Source organism: Numida meleagris, chromosome 4 (assembly GCF_002078875.1).
Source record: "Numida meleagris isolate 19003 breed g44 Domestic line chromosome 4, NumMel1.0, whole genome shotgun sequence".
Classification (NCBI taxonomy): Eukaryota; Metazoa; Chordata; class Aves; order Galliformes; family Numididae; genus Numida; species Numida meleagris.
In genome coordinates, this window is record NC_034412.1 from 76104289 (window position 1) to 76128924 (window position 24636).

A 24636-nucleotide genomic window follows, 5' to 3' on the forward strand; every position below is an offset into this window, starting at 1 on the left:
TGCACATGTCAATTTTCTTTGTGGCACTGTCAGGAAAGCCAACAATCCTTTCACTTGAATTTAATGTCAGCACAACTGGCTGTGGAGCTGTTATTTTCTCTTTTCTGGCTCAGAAATCACTTTTCCTTAGCCTTTCATTTGCAGAGTCAGCTGAAGACTTGGAACTTGTTTAAATACAGAAGTATTTTCTAGATGTGGATTGATTCTCAATAAATATTTTCTTTCTCTCTTTTGTTCCCTCTGGAATAATTTCGTTTTTAATATGGCAGTTACATGAATGCTGATATCGATGAGGAATTTTGCTGTGGAGAATGAAAAATATTGGACAGTGAATGTGAAGGCTACAGCCTACTGCCACAGGATGTAGTCTGGGGGAAAAACTAGGCAAACCAGGCTAGTATCCAGCTTTATTACGTGATTATGCCATGGATGCTGTCAAATAGCTGCCATTAGCTTGCAGCATAGCAGCACACTTTACACCATGATTAATCAAGCTCTTGAGTCTTAGATTTCATCCTTTGTCTGCTGGAAGCTGTTGCCTCTATCTGCCTGTAAATTCTGTGCTGCAGCAAAAACCAGGGAACAGTGTACTGGCCTTCAGCAACATTGTGGCGTCTGTCAATAGCAGAACCTTTGACAACAAATGCTGTTGTAAGGCTTTGAACCTTTAGATGATTTGGGAAACACTCTGTGAACAGAGGAAGAGGAGAAAGGAGAGATAGTAGAGACCTCATGTTTTGAATTCCATGATTTTTTTTTAAGTTAAAAGAAGAATATAATAAAACTTCTGAAAGTAACAATTAAATTTAAGTGCACTTACATATGAGTTAACTTGTACCAACAGTGTTGGTATCCTGGCTTACTAGAAAGCTTCTATTTTTTTGTTTGCAAAGCAATTTTGTGAATAGACGAACTACATATTTCTTATTTTTTGTCCAACTACGTTTCTGGCAGCGGAGATCAAGAGACACTGCTGGAATTTAGCAGGCCTTTGTCCTTTAAGTATGTAATAGTTTTTTAGCTAAGGGAGCAATATTCTGGAAGTAGGCTCAGATGTCTATGGAGATTGCTTCAAACAGATATTGCATACGTGCCTTTAGGCAGGATTGAGCCCAGGTAGGATATGTGATCTCAGCTGTGGTATTCAATCGTAGTTTGATGTCCCCCAAATTATTTTGTCCTGAATATTTCAAATACTTTTGGTTTGTTTACATCATCCCAAATATTGCTAGTGGCAGGCATTGTAGCGATGGTGATCGTTCAGCGTATCACTCTCTCTTAATGCCAAGAAAATTGGATAAAGCCCTAAGCAGTTAGCATGTCTCAGTACTTCTAATCTAGTAAAACAAAAGCAACAGCAAAAACAAAACAACCCCACAAACCAAACACCCCAAAACAACAAATGGATCAAGGAGCTTGCTTAAAATTGTTGGGATATTGGGTTTGACTGTTTATGAAATAACCTGCAGCTCTTGGATGGGACAAGCAGTTAGAAGTCAGTGTGCTCTCCTCTCCCTCTTCAGCCAAATAAACTCTCTTGTTTTCCAATTTGTTCTCTTTCCTCAAGTACCTCTTTTTTTCCCCTACTTTGCACTTGTTTGTTCTTCCCATCACCTTTTGCCTTCCTTTCCACATTTTCTCCTTCTATTTTCTCACCCCTGTTAACTGGTTTAGAATGAGTCAAATTTATGTCCCATATTTTCTTTTTACAGTATTTAACTTTTTCTAAACTTGAAAGTGGAAATGGGCAAGCTTTTATTTGTTACAACAGAAATGTTACGGGTTGGAAAGAAACACAGTTTAGAACCTGTTCTATCACTAGTGCTCATAGCCACAAAGCATCATGGGAAGATAAGGTACTCCACAGTGAGAGTGAATCCAGTGATAATGTCTGTTGTGAAGTGCTGAAGTTGCAGTAATGAATGGCTAGTTAGTCTTAAACCTACATTAGGAAAGCAAAGAAGGTTTTACCTTTCAGACTGTACTCCATCGACTGCTTGAAAGGTTTGCCTTAAATGTCTTGATCCTGTAATAGTAAAGCAACACTTTGTGATTTCTTCATGTGTACGCACAAGTAGGTTAATCTGAAGTGCAGGTTGTCTACTGCAAACAGCGTGGAAATATAACATCCTCCTCTTCATTCATTTCTTAGTTTAGACAATGTTCAAACAAATTACTTGAGTAACACACTCATCCCCTTGAGCTGGGCTAGAATGCTAACCTGCTTAAAATGAGCGTGAGCTTGCTGGCTACAGTGGATTAGGGCTCATGTGAAATGTTTACACTTTGAACAATAAAACTAGAAATTCTTCAAATATTATGGGATTACTTTTTCCTTTGCTGGCAGCCAGGATATTTATAGAATCTGCTAAAACATTAACATATGCTTGTCAGAACGTTCTCCTCCAGACTTCTTGAACATTGAAATTTAAGAAATGCCTCTGGCGTTGCACCTAGCATTCAAGATACATGGTGAGGCTACTGTTCTTCCAGATGTGTGTGCTCTAGGCAAAATGGAAAATTCAGTGAAATGTTTTCTATTAAGAATTTTAAGATAAATTCTTGAGATAGTGATATAGTTAAAACTGAAACATTGTGGATGCCTTTTCTCCTTTAAAAAGGTGTTAATATTTTCTGCATTTCATGTAGGGAGGGAATGTGGCCATATGTGCATGTGGATCGTCATGCACACAAATCTGTAATAAACATTAACCATCAAGTCAGGGTCACACCTGTGAAATGGTCAATGCATTTTGCTGTTGATTCCAGAACTTGTGCCTCATGCTTTCTTTCTTTCTCAGCATCTCTCCACTTGGGTAGCTATAGCTTGAAAAATCTCAGTGCAAATTATTTTGCAAGCTTTGATTCCAAAGGTGATCTTGCACTACCAAGAAAGGCCTTGCAAGGCTTATCTTATAAAAGCAAGTTCTTTAAAGGCCTTGAAATCCCTTTCAGCAGAACTTTCCCAGCATCTAAGTCGTAGTAGTTCAGTCTTGAATTCGGCATCCATAGGTAATGGGGCTGGAGGAGATTGTCAAGACAACTTAATGGCCATTGCTGTATCTTTTGTGTATGCATTCCTTATGATTATACAAATCAGATTTGTGCTTAAACTCTGAAAAGCTCTCATAAAATTTCACTGCTAGCTTTCAATTTTTAGAGTACCCTCAGCTATACTGGTACTTAAACAGTCCCTGTTAGAATACAAAGTTGAGAAGGCAACAGTGCATAGTGTTTGACCCACAGGTGATACTTAGATTTTTTTTTTTTTTAAGCCTGACATGTGACTGAAAACTAAATGCATTCTGCTGAATTCAGCAGCTTGTGATTTGGGACCAGAATGAGGTGGCCCTGAGATCTGGTGTGTGTCATTGCTAAGGAGAGCCTGGGATCCTTTGATTCATTGCATTGCTCTGTTGCCCTACAGCAAGTCACTTAACTTGTCTCGTATGCTACCATTTCACATCCTTCTCAGAGCTTAATGTTTGTGCAGCACTTTGGAGATTTATTGCCCTATTCAATCTTATTATAGTGTTACAAAGGGTTGAGAGTGTTTCTGTGCATCTGTTAGTGGTGCTGTTGGTACTTTAAGTAGAGTAAGAATAAGGCTTATGAAGAATGAATCATCGTACGTTTCTGTCTTTAAGCAACCTTTTACTGGGGGTCTTCTTGTGTCCCTTTTTAACTTAATTATATTCTTTTTTGATACAACTGTCGTTATTTATTACAAAGTAGGTTTTTTCATTTAATTTTTGTTCTGATCTCTAATTAGTCTTTCTTACAGAATAATTTTGACTTGATATCCTTATTTGCTTTGTGTAAACTACGTCCTAAATGAAAGAAAAATGAAAAGCAAGATCTTGCTGCATGTTGAGAGGCTGTTAACAAATGCAAACAGTGTATCCTGTATAATGCATTCTTATCCCCTCTGAATTACTTTTGTCTAGTGAACAAATTCTGAAATAGTAGGTTAGATATAGGGTTTTCGTTAATTTATAACTGAGTTTTTTGTATTTATTTTAAGTCTACTAGGAAATATGTTTCTAAAGTTCCCTGGAAGTGAAAAGGAAAATGCTAAAAAGGAGAGCTGATACAAGTCATAGCTGATGATAAGTTGTAAGCTTACCCATTCTATCATGTCAAATGATAGCTGATTTTACTGTGGTGTGATATATGTCACTGGATTTTGATCCAAAGGTGAGAGTTTGTTTGTTTGTCTTAAGGAAAAGCAATGAATTACTTAAGCTGTTTTGCTATAATATTAAAATAAGAGCTGAAATCTCAGCATCAAATGCTGGATGTTTAACAGAATCATATGCACAGAATCTGGATTTCAAGTGAATCGGTAGTTCATTTTCTCTGTGTCAGACAGGCTCAGACATAAACCATTTTATGTGTATACTTAAAATGAGTTAAAAGTATTTTCTAGTGTGTACAACAGTGTTCATAAATCAAGGATTATCACCACATTCCACTCTTTTATGTTGTTTAATGCTTTTCATGTTACTGTTCTTGAGACAAACATGAAGTCTTCCACACCTGTTCCCTCCAATGTATTGTAGGACACAACAAGGGACCCGAGACTCTGGAACATGGCTTACCATATTGGTGCAGATTGTTCAAATAAGTGAGTAGCATCTATGTGGTTGTCATGGACCCAAGCAGCAAGGAGTTTTCACATTCCAAAATAACCTGGAATTTAAACAAAATCATTAGGATTTGAGTACTTGCATTGTAGATGCTTCTATTTGCATTTTCAATTTCATTTAGTTGCTGAAAAACATACTATCTGGATGCCGTATAGTCAAAATCTAAGTGCAGTACCCTAAACCTATTTTGGCATAGCCCCTGGGTGTGCTTAAGAGTATTCTTTTTGCTAAACACAAACTTTTAGACTCTGTGAGCAGATATTGGCAGATTTACCTTCTAGTTTTGCTGTTGAATCCCTTTCTTGTTTTTTTTTCCTTTTTTTTTCTTTTTTCCCTCCATTTTTTTCTTGTTTTGTTTTTTGTTTGTGGCTTTTATTTTTCTTTCTTTTTTAAAAATTGCATTTGTAAATTGTGGATGGCTGCTCCTCAGATCTGCCTACTTTTCCACTCTGTTAGCATCTCCTGGCTTGAGGTTTCAAGCACTGTGCACAGATCCTTTGCTGCATAATGTTGTGTGAAGATGGCCAGTACTTTTGAAAGAACCTCCCTCACACAAAAGATCAGAGAGTACTAATGTATACTTTGCTCAAAAAAGCCATACAGGATTTAACTCTTCCATTCTAGAAGCCATAACTTAGTCTTCCAAGCTGATCTGGAGATCAACTGATCATAGACATCTCTTCTTTCCTTTGTGGATTGGGATTATTAGAACTGGTGCTGGGAACCCCAGCAGTTTCAGAAAAAAAAATTGATCACCTGTCAACAGTGGTTTTAATATATGTGCTAAGATTTGCATTCCCCTCTCAGTTTCCTTTTATATTCCAATGTGTGTGGGGAGCAGGGCCTAAGCTGCTTTTGTGGTCTTGTTCAAATACTTCCTCTGCCACAAGCTGTGTTGTCCAATAGTGTTGTTGGGGTCTTTTTAATCAGTTATACTCTTTATCTCAATTCAAATTTAGTGGAACAAACATCTGATTTACATGCATTCTTTGTGTTTCTGCCCATGTGTTCCACCGTAGTTATTTCCATATGGTTGTATTAATGTGCTGTTTCCTAAAGGAAAGCTGAGATGGGTTTTGTATCAGGGATACTGTATAAAATGTGGGCCCACATCTTGTTGATGATAAAATTGTAGCTGATCTTGCTACGCATGTAATCAAAGCCTCTAAGAGTCCATTGCAAGATAATGAAAGGGAGAAATTTTGTGAAATCAAAGATGAATTTGAAAATTCCTGAATTAATTCTGAGCATTCACAGAAATCAGAAATAGTCTTTCAACTGTGAAACTGTACGCTTCTCTCCTAGGCTCTATAGGGATAAAGAAGCTTTATGAAAAGCACTTATGAAGTAAAATCAAGTTGAGGTTAGTTATTCTTCCAATCTTTTTTGAATTCAGAGAGATCTTCAAGGCTTTTTATATATTTATGTGGACACTATTTTCTGAATTCTTTCATTATGCTTCTTGTAAATATAAGATGTGTCACTGAAAACATGAAGTACGTAAACAAGTGAGACTCCATGCATCAGTATCATTTAAATAAACACTGTTTAACAATTCTTTGAGATCTCATGGAGCTCCTTGATTTGTGGGGAGCATGAGCAGTAATGGAACAGTTGTTTCATGAGCAGTGAAAACAAGCTGTTGAGATATCTTGATCCATAGCTGAAAACGGGCTGTAGTCTTCCAAAAGAGTGCTGTGATCTCAATCGTTTCCTGGGTGCATGGGCTGAACTTCCACTTGCCAGCTGCATGAATTTGAATTTTGCTCATTTTGCCATAAATTGAAAAGGTCATAAACAGCTGTTTGTTTCAATAGTGAGAAGCAACATATTCAAACCTGCACAGAGATTTCTGGAGAATTATCATCTTTTTATTAGCTGAGATGACTTATGATGTTGCTGTCTGTTTAATTGACCTTGTAGTCCATCATCACATGCCCACTGGTGTTATACAGGCTTTTAGCCATAGCTATCTTTTAGTGAAGACATTTAGATCACTGGTGAAAACAGGGATTCTTATGCTCTATTTGTTCCACTAATTTTGAAGTTCATGGTGGCTGCTCCCAATTTCTTCCTGGCAAGTAATGATTATGAGCTGTTTTACTTGGTGGTATCTGTGTTCATACCAGGCTTTCTGCTACCTGAACCATGAATTGCAACAAAATACACTGAATTTGTTTTATGAAGTGTTGTACAGACTCACAAAATACTTGATTGGAAAGGAGTCCAGAGTTCATCTGGCCCAACCTTCTACTCAGTGGAAGTCAGTAGAGGTCTAGAGTTTGCTGCGGAATGTGCAATGCCTAGTTTGAGCTCATTAATGCGGGGAAAGGTTTGATCTTTATTGGCAGTGTCTGCAACAGCAACATATGCTGTGCAGGTGATACAGTGTCAATATACTCTTTCTATGTTTGTGTAGTTCTTTACTGGCAAAAAATGTCACAGACATCTAGGGTGAAAGTTCAGCATCCAAAGATTTCCACTTCTGTAAAAATTTCCTATTCTTAGGCTGGGTATTAAATGTGTTTTGATTGCCTACCTCCAGATTTCAACCCAGAATGTTAGCAATCTGCCTCCTGTTCAAAGAACCTGGATGAAAAAAAGAACATACCAGTGTCTTGTTGGATATTGGTATTTGTATGTATTGTACATGCTGTGGCAATATTCTTCTTCTAGAAGGTTCTGATCTATTTATCTATTGATGGCAGTTTACCTGGATCTGTCGTTCACAAGATTATTTTTCATTATTACAATTGATTACACTGTTTTTTCTTCTGAAGTAAAATTTTTATTGTCAAAATGAGAAAAGTAACAAATAAGCAAGCAATGCTACGTGAGTGAGACCTTTCAGAGCCTCAACCTACAAGCTGCTTGGGCACAGAGATGTTCAGGTATCCAAGCCCTGCAGATAGTATTCAGCCAGCACTGAGAAACCGTGACAATCTGACAGACGATGCACTGTGTGGAGCACCTTCCTTTGTCTTTCTTTGTAGAAGCTGAGGACATTCAGCTTCTCTCTTGATCAGAATCTGAGAAATCAACCTGCCTAGATGCTTAAAAATTAATTAGGGCGGTGAGAGCAAAACCAGCTCCTGGTTCCTGCAGCTGTCAGTGCCCATAAATCAGCTCTGTTTTTCCTTTTGAAACACGACAAGAGCATGAATTTAGTTAATGGGTTTGACTTGCTCTGGAAATACTCAGTAGAGAAATAGCCTTCTCCACACCTTTCACAGATGCTGTAAACACAGAAATGTTATTGTGTATTTACTCATAAGTACTTTCCAGCATCATTGTTCTAGATACAGTTGAATGCCTCAGGCAGGTGGCAAGTCAATGACTGCAGCAAATCCATGTTCTCTGGACGCCCAGCTCAGAGCTGCAAAGGCACAGCAGGTTGGAAGAGTCCCCATCTTAGTTCCACTCGAGTTCTGCTCAACAAAAGCATTAACAATGGCTGCTACAGAGTACTGCAGGGGAAAGGGAAAAGGGTGGGTTTTGTCTGTATTGCACGATTGGAAATGTAAATATAATATTAAAAACAAATAATCAAATAGATTTATCCTGCCACTTTGCTAAACAAACAGAAAAGCTTAAGTTTTGTCCTTGCAACGGATCATCAGGAATATCTCTGACTGTATTGTTTGTTTGATTTTTCTTTCATTATGTGTGAAGAGACACAGAGACTGTCAAGCTTGATCAGACTCAGGCTCCGTCCTGTAATGAGCACCACAGTGAGCATCAGATCCCTCAGAAGCTGTGAAAGTGCCTGTCAGGGAGCTGGTATTGTACAACATTTACATCCATCCAGCATGGCTTCAGTCTCTTGAGTTAGAAGAATTAGAGTCTTCTAAAACTTTTAACTTTTTTAAACTTAAATTTGACTTCATCATGTTCACTGTTGTAGCATTACACAGTGTTGTTTTTCATGGAAACCTTACTATATTCTTTCTCTCAGAAATAGATTTCCTGGGCTAGTTATGCCAGAAGAATAATTTTATTTAGTCCATTTTGAGTTAGTCCCCTTTTTGATCTGATCAAATGTTCCCTGGTATTTGTGTTATATAACTCTAAATTATATAAAGGGATTACATATTATCCCTTTAGTCTACAGTGAAGTGTATGTTTTCATTGCCTCTATCTAGGCACAGGGAGAAATTTGTACAATGTATACAGCTTTTTCAGAAGAGATAGTTATTCAGAGCATTATTTGAACTCTTCTATATGGAATGGTGTTTTTGGTTAGTGTGGATGTTTCTGAGGGACTGAGTTAATCTCCTGGCAAATAAATTTAGAAAACAATGGTGCTTTATTCAAATACTGAACAATAAACCTGTAAATAGTGAAAAATGGTTGAATGTTGCCCTTTATTCCCTGTGTTGACTACAAGTGTGAGAATGGCCTGGAAGCTGCAGGAGCAGAATGCCGTGCACTCTTATGTGATTACCTGAACCCTGTATGATTGTCCTAGCAGTATTAGTTCAAGTTGTTTTTTCTTCCTTTCTTTTTTGGTTAAATTGACAGGGCCTATCTGTGATTCAAGAATTGGCCTCTAAGTTTCAGAATGTTACTAGACCTGTGATGAATGTATTTATGAATATTTATATGGAACTTGGGATTCAGGGTGAGGGTTGAGTGCAATCTGCTGCACAGCATAATGAGGCAAATCCTCAAACCTCTCTTCCTTTCTCTGACATTCTCATACTTTGAAAAGTTCCACAGTCCTTGGCTTTTAAACACTCTTGTCAAAACAAGAACATTCATAATAAGTTCCAGTCAAAAAATGCAACTTCACTGCTACGTTCAAACACATGACTGTACTGCTCAGACACCAACACTGGTAATTCCTGGGAAAAGTTCACAAAGAATGCCGAACACCAGGCCACTCAGATGCTATGACTTTGTTATAAGAGTGCATTTTTTCATCTAACTGTAGAATAAATATTTTATCTTTCTCATCTATATATAACAGCTCTAACCAAAAGGCATGAGCTGTTTTAAGTTAACATTAATGCTATACCTGGCAGCAACACAACTGTTGTGTAAAATCATCAGCCCAATTTCATCAGCACAACTGTTTGTAAAGGCTATGTTGCATGCTCTGGGATATTACACAGGGATGACTGATAAAGTAAATCATCTTCTCTGCTGTTGGCCTCATCTCACTATTGGATAAGGCTGTCTTCAGAGTAGGGAAAGGTGGAAGAGGTTGTGTTTCTTGTATTTCTTTTTAACAAAGTTCACCGCAGGTGCTAATGTGAACTGGAACTTGTGGCAGCTTAACCTTCATACTGCATGTTCCGCCATGGATCCACAGCTCCTCTCTGCAGATCTGCCATGGATCTTTTTCTGGCTTTTACTGGGGACTTTTGTTCTCAGTGTTATTACAACAAATTGTGGATTTTACTGGTGGGCAAGAAGGGGAGGTAGGTACACTGTGAGTGTTTTATTTTTTTCACTGCCTTCTTCATTGTAATTGTCCAGTGACACTGATGTGGCATGCACTGTTGGATGCAAATGTGCCCATGAGATCAGCTAGTCTCAACAGCTTTTATCTGGCTTGCAGCTATCTTGCTTAGGACCTGGCTTTTTGTAAGTGGTATTCCCAGACACCCAGTCATCTCCCAGTCTATTTTCAGGCAGTGGTGACAAAGCAGCATCTAATTTAGCTACAGAAATTACAAAGGTTTCTGAAATGGCAGCATACTGTCATAGGCTCTGCAAAGAGCCATAGGGAGCCTCTCGTAGAAATGGAATTTCCCTCTATTCACATTTTTGAGGATGCAGAAATGGATGACATTAAATCCTGAGCTATAATTTAGACAGTGAGAAGATTGCAAACTGACTCTATAAGTAGAAAAATCCCTTAAGTAAACACATGATATCTATAATCCTGTCAGTTAGAAGATTAGAGATTCAGTCAGAAACTAACTTATATAAATAGCTTTGTAATAGAGATTGTACTAATACAGGTAAGGAACATACTTTGCTGAAGGCTAAGAAAATTGGGAAACCTTGAGGAATGGTATTTCCTGTATAAGCAGATGTCATAACAAAATATTCTGAGCTACACATGACTCTTCTAGTGCAATATTTGAGATAACTTTATGTATTATGTAGACTTGTGGTTGAAAGCATTCCAGTGTGCTCAGCAGTCATTCTGCTATATTTGGGTAATGTGCAGCCTTTAAGGCCCAAACTTCAGTGTGTAACTTGTTCACTGCAGCTCCCAGTTGTGTCAGCGTCACACTGATGTAGCTGAGGGATGACTCGACATGCAGTAGAGGCACTTCTGCTGACATTTTAAATATTCATTATCAAACATAGGCTTGGGAGCAAACTTTCCTGATCACTTTTGTTGTGTGTGTATTTATGTTCCTTATCCCTGTGGTGAGCGTGTGGAAAGCCCTGCATGACCAAAGTTAGTTTTTCTCATTTTTTTTTTGAAGCGCACATTCCTCCAGGTAGAAAGACAGGCTGTCTCCAAAGGCCAGAAAGTGCTATTGCCAAAGCAGTTGAGAGCTCTGCCCTCTTCTCTTCCTGCTTTCTGTGCAGGCAGTGTGCTGCATGAAACAGACCAGGGCAAGCCTGCAGGAGAGCTGTTCTCCTGAGTGAGAAATCTAGGTGTTCTTAATAAACCCTAATGTGCACGTAATAGCCTAAAAGGCACATAAAATCCTGTTGAAAGTAACTTCTGGTTCATTTGCAAATTCTATCTTTAATTATAGCAATATTTTCATCCTCCAGCCAAATAAAAGCCCGGGAGGGTCAATCAACAGTGAGTCCTCTAAGCAAAGCAGGAAATAACAAGGATGAAGATTTTGAAAACGTTTCCCTAGTGTTGTCTCTAAAGCTCTTTCAAAGTGGGTAGTGAAGGTGTTTTTCAAACTACTGCAATTCAATTAGACTGACCTAGTTTTTAGGTCTACTCTGCTCCAGAATTCCACAGTGATACCATTTAACTTTCTTAAGGTCATATTGTGGCCCTGTTGAGACTTTGGTTACAGCACCATTGACTGTGGGAGCTTAAATACAGAAACTGCTGCCTGAACAGGTAACTCTTGTGCATCTTCCTCTGAGAGAAGAAAACTAAAAATGTACTTTTTTTTTGGTTTGGGCAGATGAAACTCTTTAAAGGAAAATAGATGCTGTTGTAGCCCAGAGCAAATGCTACTGGCTATGATCTATGCAATTTCTGTATGTTTTTAATTAGAAGAAGTGGAGACTGCAGGCCCATTCTTCTATATTTTATATCATTACCTTTGTTCTGAGTGCTCAGTGACTTATAAAATGGCACGAAGTCTCACTGAATGCCTATCGCTTAGTTGTGTGCATCACATCCCACGGTTTGCAGAATTGCTTGTGTGTTTAAAGCGGTTTTGTCTTGAAATGGAAATCCTTACTGGGCATTTCTTCAGCAGCATCTGTTTTCCTTATTTATCTTAATTAAAAACTGCTTTAAAATTCATTGGTGACATCAACACTTGGATAAGATTATGGAGTAATGGTTCTGGGTTCCAAGTCTTTGAAATACATAAAAGGTCTTTTTGAATCACAGAATTACCTTTTCTTGCAACCTATTCCTTAATTTAAATGAATCCTGTGAGAATGACAGTTCAAGCATCTACTTAAGACTGAAGCTTTGTTTGCCCACAGAAATGGCACTGCTGTGAAGCAAGAGTCAACTAATCAGCATAAACCAGTTTAAATCAGCGCATCATTCTTATATAGAAAATTTCTTCAGTTTAACTCTGCCAGCACACCATCACACTTTGGTTAGAGCTGTGTGTAGTATGCCTTCACTGATCTTTCCATGAGCTGGTCTGAGCAATGGGTTTGCTGAAGCAGGCTGGAAGGCTGTCTGTCCCTTAGTTTTTGTGCTCCTTGTCAGGCTGCCTGATTTCTAACTAGTGAACTTCTGTGCTGGCTTGGAGCAGGGTGATGGTAAGAAGAGATGGTGAAGTGACAAGAAAGCATCTGATTTTCTGATAGAGACCCAGATAGCTGGCCAAATTCTATCAAGTCCTGCCTTGTTCATGTCAGAAAAACACCAGAATTCGTTTCAGCTAGGATGGACTGGCAAATCTGCATGAAAATGTAGCCAGTGCTTTCCTAACCCCTCCTGCTGTCTCATGAAGTTTCAGTCTGTGTGGCTCATTGTGAAGAGGTGAAGAAGGGGGTCTGAAGAAATATGATATTTTTGTCCATTAGAAAAAATGTTTTTTTTTTCCACTGTATGCTAACTGGGTTCTCACCTCTTGAAATCCTTTAAATGCATTAGCCTATATATTTTTTAATTTTCTGTGTAGCAAAGCTTTCTAAACCAAAAGTGACCTACAAAGACTTGCAGTGTAGCTTCCTGTCACAGCTAAATTTCTTCCATGTTCAGCTGCTGCCACGAGACAGCCCTACTCTCACAATTTTCTTTGAGCTCTGCTGTATGTGTGAAAAAGGAAAAAAAGTAAAATTCACAATGGATAAGAGTACCATTTGGGGAAAAAAAATCAAACAAACAATGAAAAAGCAACAGTCTTCTGTGGCTTACTCTGAGGTCATGAGTTGAGAAGAATCTCTGGAACAGAAACCTCCAAGCCTGCTGAAACCATTGCAACACCTTAAGAAGCTGGTGTGAGAGTGCCTGGGTGGTGTCCCTTGGGCATGGCCTCTGATGGCCACCAGCAGATGCAGGAGGTTTTCCCTGAGAGGTGAGAGGATGCAGAGGTAGCACTCTACTACTTTATCTCTTTCTTCCTCAAACAAATAACTCTTATTCAAGCGGCAATTAATAGTGAGAAAACTACAAGGAGTTTGTGAAACAATCTGCTGTTTAATTTGTAACACAGGAACTGTTTTGACATTATCTTAAAACCAGAGAGGAGAGGGAGTGGAAACCCATTGCTGTGATTGCTTCTGGGAAGGAGCAGGTTGCGTGTAGTGTTTTATAAAAGAAACAAAGCTTGGTTAGTTCAAACTACTTTGAAAGATCCCTGATAATCAACAAAAATATAACTATATTGGTTTTTTCAGTAGTAGAAAGTTATACTGACGTGAAAGAAATGTGGAAACTGGTGGACTCAGGCTTAGGGAAAATATATCTCCTTAGGCAAACCCTGAGGGAATTTTCCTTCTCTAAGGAGAAGGAAACAGGTGGCAAACATTTATACTGGGGTAATTAGCTGTTATATGTTGGGTGGAGCAATGCTCAGTGAGAACAGCTTTGTGATTAGGAGGTCTGACTAATATCTGGCAGCCTATGCGAGGCCCTGCCTTGGGCTCCTGCACTCCCTCTTGCCTCTGCTGCAGTGGCTAGTTCTCTCAGAGGGAGACCTGCTGTGCAGCCAAACAATTTGCAATGAACTTGACATGCTGGTTAGGCACCTCAAATACACAGGTACACCTTGCGTGATAACCTTCTGATGTTACCTGTTGCTTGGGATTTCAAATACTCACAGTTAAGGGCCTCCTAAATCCAAAGAGATTAAAGCCCAGAGCTTTTACTTCTCAGGATGGCATAATCTTTACTGTTAGAGAAGCTGGTGCTGGGTGTTTTCTGTACTGCTCCTAAAACAGGCAGGTGCTCTGGCATCAAATCTGGGTCAAGTCTGGCCTCTAGACCTTTTTCTTTAACCTGTAAATATTTAACAAGGGTATGTCTTCTAGGTGTCTCTGTGACAGCCAAAGTAAAGCAGCACTATCACTTACAGTGCCTGCAGATGCTGCTGTAACACAAACAAGGAAATACTGTAAAAAAAAATAAATAAATGAAGGCATTTCTCTTGTTGATGAACTGATCAGCAAAGTACCTATAGCCTCATTATAAGGGGAAATCCTGTATGGCAACAGTGGAGCCTGCTTCCTTGAATGCTGTGGGAAGGGAGGGGCCCTAGCCCTAGGTGCAGTAGGAGTTGAGCAGTGGCGCCCGGTGAATGACACCTCATACTGGCCTTTGGGCAGCTCATCTGACTGCTTTAGAGAAGGCTGTTCATGGAAAGTTTTGTGGTAATCAGTCGCATTCTTTACTTCCACAAAGAGATATTCTGGCCTCCTGGAAAGCAAAAGAACTGCCTGGAGAAAAAAGAAGGTTCAAGCATACCTTTGTTAGCAGGCCTTTCATAAGGGCTCATTGGCTCAAGGACTGCCTCTTGTTTGTGTTGTTTTTTGTTGGACTAAAAATACTGTTTTTGTTTGTTTGTTTGTTTGTTTGTTTGTTTTACTGGGAGGAAAATGTATTGATTCAGTGAATAAATGATTTTTTTCAAATCAGGCTTTTCCAGGTTTTATGATGATCTTGCCTTTGTTTTTTACATGGGCGTGTTATTTTTCACATGAGAGGAAAGTAGTGAAAGATCTTGCTGTGTGGGAAGGTGGCATAGGAGGAAGGTGAAGGTAGTTCTGCAAACAGGCTTGTTTCACATACCACCTTAGAGGGATATGACAGATTTGTGGAGACTGGTTTCCATGTGGTAGGTGGGAGGGGATTTCTGTGTTATCGATTAATTCCAAATTGTGTGGGATTTTCTTGGCGTAAGTGAATGAAGTCTTTAACAATTTAAGCTTAATTTTCCTTCCGTTATATGAGCTGTAAGAGATATGTGATGAGGAAGTTTTGAGGATGGAGGACTCTTGAATGTGCAGGGCTTGATGGAGTTAACCTTTCCATTCGTCAGGGAAAGGCAGCCCAGCTTTCTCTGAGTGGTAGTATATTTACTCACCCAGTTTCTATTGCAAAGTTTCCAGCAGCCTTATTCAAGAAACTCTGTATATCTTTTGGAGCACAAAGGGCTTTTTTTATGATATCTTCAGATATTATGCTTCTTACCAGGGATACCATGGAGATGAGGAAAACCAAAGCAACCAACATAAAGTACAAAGCCTGCATGTTAATAATAGAGTCTTGCACAGACTGACAAGCAGAAGGCCAAACCTAGAAAACAGGTGGCTCTTTACAGACTCAGTTTTTGGGTTTGGAGTTTTGTGTGGGTTTTTAGGTGAGCTATTGAACTGCATTAACGCTGCACTGTGGGCAGAAGACTATTGCGGGCTGTAGGAATGTGAGTTACAGTAAAATTGAACAGGCCAGTAACAATCTGTTTTACTAAACAAAGAAATCTCAGTCTATGATTAATGTAGTTTCGTGTCAAGAGTAGAACATACAAATCTAGGCTCATTCATGACACGATAGTGAACAATGCATGCCCTGTGGCAGGGGAGCATACCACTACTGGATTATCTGCACTAAATGGACTTTAGAGAAGTTCCGTCAGTTTACTTTATCCTAACAAGTGCTCATTTAATGCAGCTGTTACAGCAGCACAAACTGCAGATTTGCAATGAGCTGTGCTTCTGGGGCTCATCTCAGATACTGGCCTTATGAAATAATTTTTTGCAGATTTGTCTTTTTGCATCAAGCTGAAATGATACAGAAAATGGAAAATAATTTCATAAGATTAGAAGAATCAGTGATTTGCAGACTCAGACTTGTAAGACAAAGGCAACTTAACAGGTTTGGCAGCTTAACAGGCTAAGACTATTTAACAGGTTTTGTGGAAAATACGAAGCTGTAGCTCCTTGAAAGCCGTAGGTAAGAACGTTTTTGTTGGCTTCATTGTTTGAAAGGAAATTAACTTAGATAGAGAAAAACATGGCATTTTGTGTGGCTAGCAGTCTGGAAAATCTTTTGGGAAAATCGCACAACTGTATCTTTAGACTGGAATGTAAACAGAAAGAGAAGACAATAAAACCTGTTTAAAAATAGCTTGAGCTTGCAAGAGTTACAACCTTGGTTTGTTACTGCTAACCTAAAGTGAATCTTACACAGAGGAGTAGGTATGACCCACAAAGCATCTGCTACAATTTTACTGCTCAGCCAAAATATATTTTTAATTGTCAAGTCTGAAAGAGAGCACCATGAATTAACAACTTAAGTCTTTTACTCAAAGGCAAACGAGTAGGTCTGAGAGTCAGAAGACTTTGCATAGGGCACAGGAGTAAGGCATGTACAGAACGGAGTGGAAGAAACAAAGACTGGAGAATAATGTACTTGATACAAACAAGGAAGTGGATTTGAAAGAAAAAATTCTTTGCTCCTCTAAACAACAAAAACAAAAAAAAATGAACTCAAACTCTCCTTATTCTATTATTCTGCATGAAAATAGTGATGAAATTGATCATTTTGATCATGTTTGCTTATCCTTGCTGGTGTTTGATTGGATCAAAAGATGGAAGTCCAGCTAAGTAATAAAGCGGGACTGAAGAAGATCCTTTCCTCTATGAATTTATCATGTTGTGATTGCAGAGTTGGCTTGTTCAGTGGGCAACGGTAATATTGTTGGTTATGTCAAATACTTGTGGACCGCCATTCAGATGTCTGCCAGTACAAGAATGTAGGAGTACCACATGTTTAGAACATGGTATTTTAGTGAATGGCAAGGATGTGATGTTATTTCTGAGATTATTTTGCAGCTTATAAGTCGAACTGCTTAGACCTATTCAGGTCTGGCAATGTTTAAGAAGGATCAAATACATAGATGGAAAGTAGGAATTATTCTAAAAGAATATAAGCCATATAAATCAGTTTTTTTTTTCATCAGGATACACTTATATCAGTCATAGATGCAAAGATCTTCATGTATCTGGTGTATCTTTTCCTTTTTTTTTTTTTTTTTTTTGGGTTTTTCCCCTGGTTTCATTCCTCAGGCTGCTCCCCCTACGTGGAACTGCTCCTACATACAAGGACACATTTGTTCACCTTCCTGTTCCTTAACTTCACGTCACACAAAGAACGATCAGCAGAGAACAGAAAAGCAGAGGATTGTTTGGGCCATAGTTACAGATCACGGTGAAAATAGATAACAAATCTTTTAAAATAGAAAGATACAGAAAACACTAAAACTAGTTAAAGTCGCACTCAGGAAAAGCCTCTGATGCAATTTCCTTAGCAGGTATTGAATGATGATGCAGGGCTAAGGGAATGATCAGGCACAGTGGTTTTGTGAATAGGAGTAGAGTTTTACGTTGTGATTACAGTAATTATTTCTCAGTACAAGGCAGGTCCAATGTATTGACCACTGCATTAAAAAGGCACTAATGTGACAAAGATATGGTAATGGTGAATGAAATACAAGTGAATTTGTATTATTGAATTGATTATTCTGATTGCATTCACAACGTGTTTCAGTCTCAAGTTGAACAATACTTGAAAGCTATAGGAAAGTATTAATTCCACTGAAAGACTTCATATTTTCTGGGATTGGGCCAGTTTAGTAATCCTTCCATTTTTAATTTCTCTCTTCCTTTTTCTTGTAATTCTGGGCAAAAGAATGGGTTATATTCACCAAAATTATCAATGTAGATTGCACAGTTAAGTCTGACTTGTGGGACTCTGCATTTGCAGCTGAATGCTTAATGCTAACAGCTGACATTTCCAGCGGGACTCCTTATTCCAGAGAGTATATCTGAGGCTAGGTACACTGTGTCTCAGGTAGCTCCATCATAAAGCAAATGACTGCTGCCTGTGTCTAATAACTTATTTACCAGCCAATCTGACATGTTTCCTCATGACAGGAGATTTATTGACAGGGTGCTAGTATTTAAAGAGTTAGTCTCTAGAGACAGATTTGGCTCTTAGAGAATTCTGGAGACTTGATTTCAAATTCTGCCTCCTGTACAGAGCACAGGGCTGATTTACCTCCTTGCTTCCCAAACCCGATCTTCTCCACTTGCAAGATGTGGATATCAAGATGTGTACTGAGCTAAAAAGGCTCTATTGCTCTCCAGTAAAGTTTTATTGTGGAAGAACGGCCAAGAAGTGAAACAGAACTAATGGTTCAGGCTGATTAATATTGGTGCTGGTATTGGCATGAAAGCAGCCAGCTTTCCTTCCCCTGGCTCACACTCTTTATTGTTTTCTTAAGTGGTCTTTGAGCTTTCTGATCATCCATGCATTAGCAAATCTGTCTGTTTATATATGAGTGGATGGAAATGTTTTTATGGAAGGTAATGAATTGGATAATTGCACTAAGCATTAGTTTTTAATGTATATCTGTAAGTATAGACTAGCCTTTTAGCTATCTGAGTGTATTCATGCAATGCAATGGAAAACATTTGCGAGTGATTTTAATTTAAAAAGAGATGTTAAGGACGGAAATGGGACATTGTACCTGGTTGTAACTTCTCAGGCCCCTGAAGGCCTTCAGTTTAGGGCTGATGACTGTAGCTTCTGTTTCATTTACATTGCAAATGAAATCTTAAGGTATTTTTCTTCATTATGTATGTTTGCCTGTGAAATAATGTCTGGCAGTTGAATCTGTATCTTTGCTGCACAGACGTGGCCCATTCAGTGGAGACGTGCATGCATTCAGATAACAGAAGTACATGGCTGCTATCGAGCCCTGCAACATCTGCTGAATTCACATGGGGAAAGGGAATATGAAAACAAATACACAAAGGGCACAGCTACTGAGATGGTAAATATTATTTTTTCCATGCCACACCCAAGCCAAAAATAGAGACAGAAGGGACCTTAACAAAGCTTTATTCAGGTTCCTGAAAGCGGAAAATTTTTTCCACTGGGCTCTAAGTGAACATGGCAGTCAGCTTGCTTCAAAAATCTGACACTGCCCAAGCCTTATGCTTGCTTACTGCAAGTAGATCAGAAGAATACTTCTACTTTGAGCAGATCAGAAGAGTAGCTCCTCAGAAACAACCAGTGTTAAAATCACCTAGACAAGATCACTGTCAGGCTTGCATGCTGTAGGAAATGTAAGAGCTGCTTGACACTTTATAGGGGAGAAAAAACTGGGGGTTCTGGGGTGCAGTACAAATTTGCTGGTTGGCCCCCAGGTGACTGCAGCCCGGAGCTGGGAGCTGCTGGAGGCAGAGGGGAGGAAAGTGTTAGGCTGCTGTGTCAGGCATGGGCCCCTCTTTCTGTGTCCTGCATTGTTGCACAAGGTTCAGGTGCTGAGTAAGGTCGATAATGCCAGGCACTCCCAAATCTAATAAAAGCGTTGCAAGTAGCTGTGGGATGAAGGGGGAAGTGAAAGCTGTAAACACAACTGTGGCAACAAATTTAACCATTGCAATAAATCTTGGGGGAGGATAGATTTCCAGAGAAGGAAGGGACACACTGCCTGGCAAATCCCCGAGTCTGTGGGAACATGGTTCCGTATAACTCATTTGGGACACTCCTTCTGCTCCTGGCTTAAAGCACCCTCCAGAGACTCCACATCAGAGTGGACATTGTGGACATTAATGTCAACCTGCCTGGGCAAAGTGCCTTCACACTCAGATGTATCTGTCCTGGGCAGGGAGGCTGGACAAAAGTGGAATAATCTTATTTTATGTAGTGTGGAGATCTGCCCACTGCAGGCAGAGCTGAGCTGCTGTGGCACTGAAATTCCTGCTGGTAGTAGAGCGCTGGGCAGCTTTGTGGCAGCACCACCGTAACCTACACCAGGCCATGTATTCTGCCCCTGGCCGGTGTATGAGGATTTGGTACTATTCTCACTGGAGTCTGTATGGAAAGGTCCCAGAGGGGGCTCCAGGTTGAAAGGTTTTTTAGTCACTTGGAGTACATTTCCTTCCCCACATGGGATAGTCTCCTCTTTGCTACTCGGCTTTTGCACAAAAGCAGATTGTCTGCTATAGCAAGGCATTCGGCCTTGTTCACATAAAATCCAAAAATTAACTGCTTTCTAATAGCAATGCACAGTTTTCTTTCATAGCTGGGGAATGACTTAAAGTGGAGCCAGGCCCATTTGGTAACACCAAAAAAAGTAAGCCCCAAGGAGATGGCTTGTTCCTTGCTCTCCCAAATGGAAAAATAACTTATGTAAATTAATAATAGACTATTTGACCACAAATATTTTTCTAACCAGAAAGCATCTGTGGCTTTGCAGCCAACATCTGTGGTTGAAGTGAAGAATTGGAAGTTAAATAAACTTTTGTAGAAACTGCAGACAAAAATGTCACACAAAAAAGAAACCTTAGGTCTTTTTTTCCCTGCTTCCTGCTGTAACTGATTAAATGTTTAGTTTCCAAACTATGTACTCAGCTCTTAATAAAAATTTTAAAGTTCCTCCATATGTTCATAGGAAAGTAACTTAGAGGGAAAGTCAACAAAAAATTGCTGTTTCCGCCCCCCGTCCAATAATCCCTTTTGACCTTTCTACCAAAAGTTATTTTGTCTATTTGATATCAAACTTTCAGTAAGTAAAACGACATCATGTTTTGTACCTATTTTCCATAGCAGTATGTCCAGCTTGCTGGAATTCTTGCTCTGTAGCTCTGCAAAACCCAACCATGTCCATGCATCATTGCTTACACTTTTTTTGGTGGAAGTACCAGGCACACACTGCTGTCAGGTGGCAGATGAACAGGTTTTGGAAGAGGAATTTTAAGTTCTAAGCAAATATTTATTATCTGATGACATCTCATCACCTTTCAGTGTGTTGTGTGTGTCAAGTCTTGTCCCCACCAAGACACTTGTGAAACAGTGGTTGTGTGAGATGTTGACAAGGTTGAGACTGTGTTTAATTAGATACTGTGCAAACATAGAAAAAGGGCTCCGCTTCCTGAAAGACGTGAATAAAGGCTTTCCTGAGGTGGTAGAACAGCATGGAGCCAAGGCAAACCCTGGTCTCCTGTGCAGGGCCTGCTTGCCCTGAGCTCTCCTGCTGGCTGGGGCACTGGGCACCCGGTCCCATGCCCAGACGCTTCCCCTCTCCTGCCCATTTTTCTTGTTCTCCATGAAGCCACTGCACAGAGACCATACAGACCTCCTCTATCACTTGCCTGTCTGGTCTCTTTCCCTGTGGTGTTTTATGTGCCCCAGATCCTGTACTTCGTTTTCTGCTTGGGGGGAAGGAAAGGATCATGCTCTCACCTGTATGAGGCACCTTGGTTTAAAGAAGATACTTTCTTTAAGTGTTTCCTTGAGATGTGATAAAAACAACCGTGTGGTTAAAGAAGAGCCTCAGCTCTCATGAATGTTTCTTTTGCATGGTGATCACTTTCTACCTGGCTTTCCAAGGAAGCCACAGCTGCATTCACTTGCAGCTTTTGCTCTGTCTTTCCACCTACATAGAGCTACAATAAAATTATCAGGTTGATGTTTTTCAGTAAAAGTCTTAAATCTGATACAAGTTTCCTGAGATTTACAAGCATTTTGGAAAAGCTGGGTAAACTTTTGATCAATATTTAGCTTTCCTCTGGTTTTGGGGCAAGAAGAAAACAATTCCAGACTCATAGAAGCATTTTAATTTTTATGTTTCCTTGGTTTCTCCCAAAGATCAAAGAGAAGAATTTTTTCTTGGATTTCTGTGAATCTCAGTTTCTAAGAATCTCTTTCCTTGCGTACAAGAAGGAAGTCTTTGATTTGTGTGTCCTTCCTGTGAACAGTACTACATTTGATTCTATGTTGAAGTGATAGAGCAGCTAACAGGTTGGGTTATATCATTAGAAAAAAAAAAGGTACTAATTAAAGCAGTGTAAATTACTGTAATAATTGCAAAATTTTTGGTATAATGAACATCTGAACTGCTAGCGTGCTTGGAATAAACTCTTATTAATGCCTTTCCTTTGGAAATGATCTACTTCTCACCCTCATGCAGTATCTGTTTGCTCAGAGTGACTTTAGCATTTCTCGTGTCTTCCACCCAACAAGGACATGTTGTGTAATCAGTGTTCAGCAGATTTACCTGTGTAGCTCCTAAGTGCTGGCTTTCATGACCCACCCAATTTGTTCAAACATTTGGTATAAGAGTCTGGCCTTGGCAGGCTGCTCCCCGCACGTCAGGTGGGTGCAATGCTCACCTTAGGAGAAACCTTGTGTAACAGAATGGCTGTGTATTTGGGGTCTGGTATGTTTCCCTTACATTTAAATTTTGCTTGGCAAATAAGCCCCTTATCTACAAGAGTTACTGAATATATATATATATATATATATTTTAAATACAAATAATTTAAATTCAGAGGTCAGTTACAGTAAATTTAGAACAGTTGTGTTAAAGCACAATCGTTTCTTTCTACATCCTCACCGTCACAGTGAGCTCCCCTGCTGGGAGGTGAGCAGTACCCATAGCTGGTAAAAGAGCTGCTGGTGTCTCAGGCGGAACCCGCAACAGTTTGAGATGGGCACCTTGGAAGTGAGTGACTGTTTTTTAAGTGCTGGTGATAAACTTGTTGGAGCTCCAGCTTCCCTGGATTTATTTTAAGTGCTGGTAATGATAAAGCAAAGGAATTTGAGAGCTTATCTGTAGAAAGGTGCTGTAGGTATTGTTATTCTCCACTTCTTTTTGGTATACACTAGCATTATGTGGGAAGAGGAAAAAGAGATAGGTTTCTAGAATAAAAATAAGAATACATTGCTTGCAATTACCACTCTGCTATCGTAGGAGTAAAACAAGAAACACCACTAACTCCTTTTATGCAGTGGGAATCCCCAGGGGGTGGAAATCTAAAGGTGCACTGAGATCTTTGAGTGAATATAGGTTTTGTAGCTCTGCAAGTACAGGTAAATGATAGTTTTTGTAGTCTACAACTAAATTCCTATAAAGGGATAAAAATGATGAGTATGTACAGCCCCATGTGGAAATAACTACAGTTTAGAGAAAAATTGTGATGAGAGAAAGTTCTGTGTGAACAAAGTGCTGATGCTGTATCCTGGACAAATCCTTCAGCAAAAGTTTAAAAAAAAAACAAAAAAAAAAAACTCCTGCAGTATTGCCAGCAATTGTCAGTGAAACTTTATCACTTAGTGGATATATTTTCATACAGTTTAAATTCTCAATTAACTGACTGCCTTTCCTTCTACTCCCAGTCTTTTATTTTTTTCTCCTTTTATAGAGCACTGAAATACCCTCCCCATCTGCCTTTCATTTGCTTTTGTAAGATATTTTTTTTTCTTTTAAACGCAACAAATTGCAGGAAGGGAAATCAGAAATCATGAAAGTTCAGCGAGGAAGCTGCATCCATTAAAATACACTTTAATTGGATTGACTGAAACAATGTGCAATTCATGGTATAAGTAAAGTCAGAAGAGCTCTAAATCCCTCCAGTTCAGACATCAGAGGCATTAACTCCCCTTTTTCCTTACATACTCTAAAACAACAGTTTCAATAGCTAAGAAATCTTAAAAAATATTAGTTTTTCTACAGTTACATTTCATTTAAGAACATTGTTTTGTTTGGATTTCTGCTGAACCAACCAAGCGTATAAACAAAACCGATTTTACAAAAGGTGAAACAGGTGAGATCTGATATTTTCCAGATAAAAGTGTTAGATTATTTTGAAAGCTAAAAAAAAGGAAGAGAGTACACAACACGCTCTACTAACAGTTTCTCTTGAAAGCACAGTGTTGTAAGTTAAAGGAACAAGAACTTCTCCTACCTGTAGCTTTTGTCCTGATCAGGAAGTGCTGCTTTTTTCTGATTCCAATCTTCCATGGCTTAGCTTGGCTCCTGCATTTGAATGTTAAATATGTAAGAATGCCTTGTTTAGCTTGGGAGTTTGCATGACCTCTTAATGAGACACTGTAGTTAGTGTCATTGGGTATTAAGTCGTCATGTGACTGCAGATGAAAATAAAATCCTTTAAAGTTTGCATTTAATACTTCCTAGAATCTGTAACCCTTTACCTGCAAACTGGATAAAAACCTGACAGACCTCACTGCTTTCTGGCCGGGGTTAGAAAAAGAATGGGAGGGAGAGCACGTGCTGAATAGCTCTCTGCTGGGACACCCACTCACCACAACCACAACAAAGTCCAAGTCTGTCAGTGTATTAACACTGTCATTTGCATGTTCTTCAGTCTTCTCATGCCACAAACAGTGCTGAAGAGCTGTGGTAAAAATTTCCTCTGTTGCATGAGAGTATTACCTAGCACAGAAGTTGAATCCCCACTGTTCTGGGTGATGCTCTGTAGAGGAATTCTGCTTTAAGGTGGGTGTTTGCAGGCACCCCCTAATTTTTACGGATGAAAGTTGCTGACTTCC

The 24636-nt window shown here is 39.2% G+C and overlaps 1 protein-coding gene across 2 annotated transcripts in view; it reads right to left on the reverse strand.

Annotated features, from left to right (window-relative positions):
* C4H4orf19 (chromosome 4 C4orf19 homolog) overlaps nucleotides 1–24356 on the reverse strand; it is a 44184-nt gene extending 19828 nt beyond the window's left edge. Inside the window, exons 1-4 of one of the 2 annotated variants that reach the window (XM_021396627.1) lie at nucleotides 24033–24239; nucleotides 7189–7238; nucleotides 4602–4692; nucleotides 1972–2026 (exon numbers count right to left, since the gene is read on the reverse strand). In XM_021396627.1, the coding sequence (XP_021252302.1) occupies nucleotides 1972–2026; nucleotides 4602–4638 (92 nt within the window). In that variant the 5' untranslated portion in view covers nucleotides 4639–4692; nucleotides 7189–7238; nucleotides 24033–24239. Of the gene's footprint in view, nucleotides 1–1971; nucleotides 2027–4601; nucleotides 4693–7188; nucleotides 7239–24032; nucleotides 24240–24279 lie in introns of those variants that run through there. The other variant, XM_021396626.1, reaches the window with a different exon arrangement.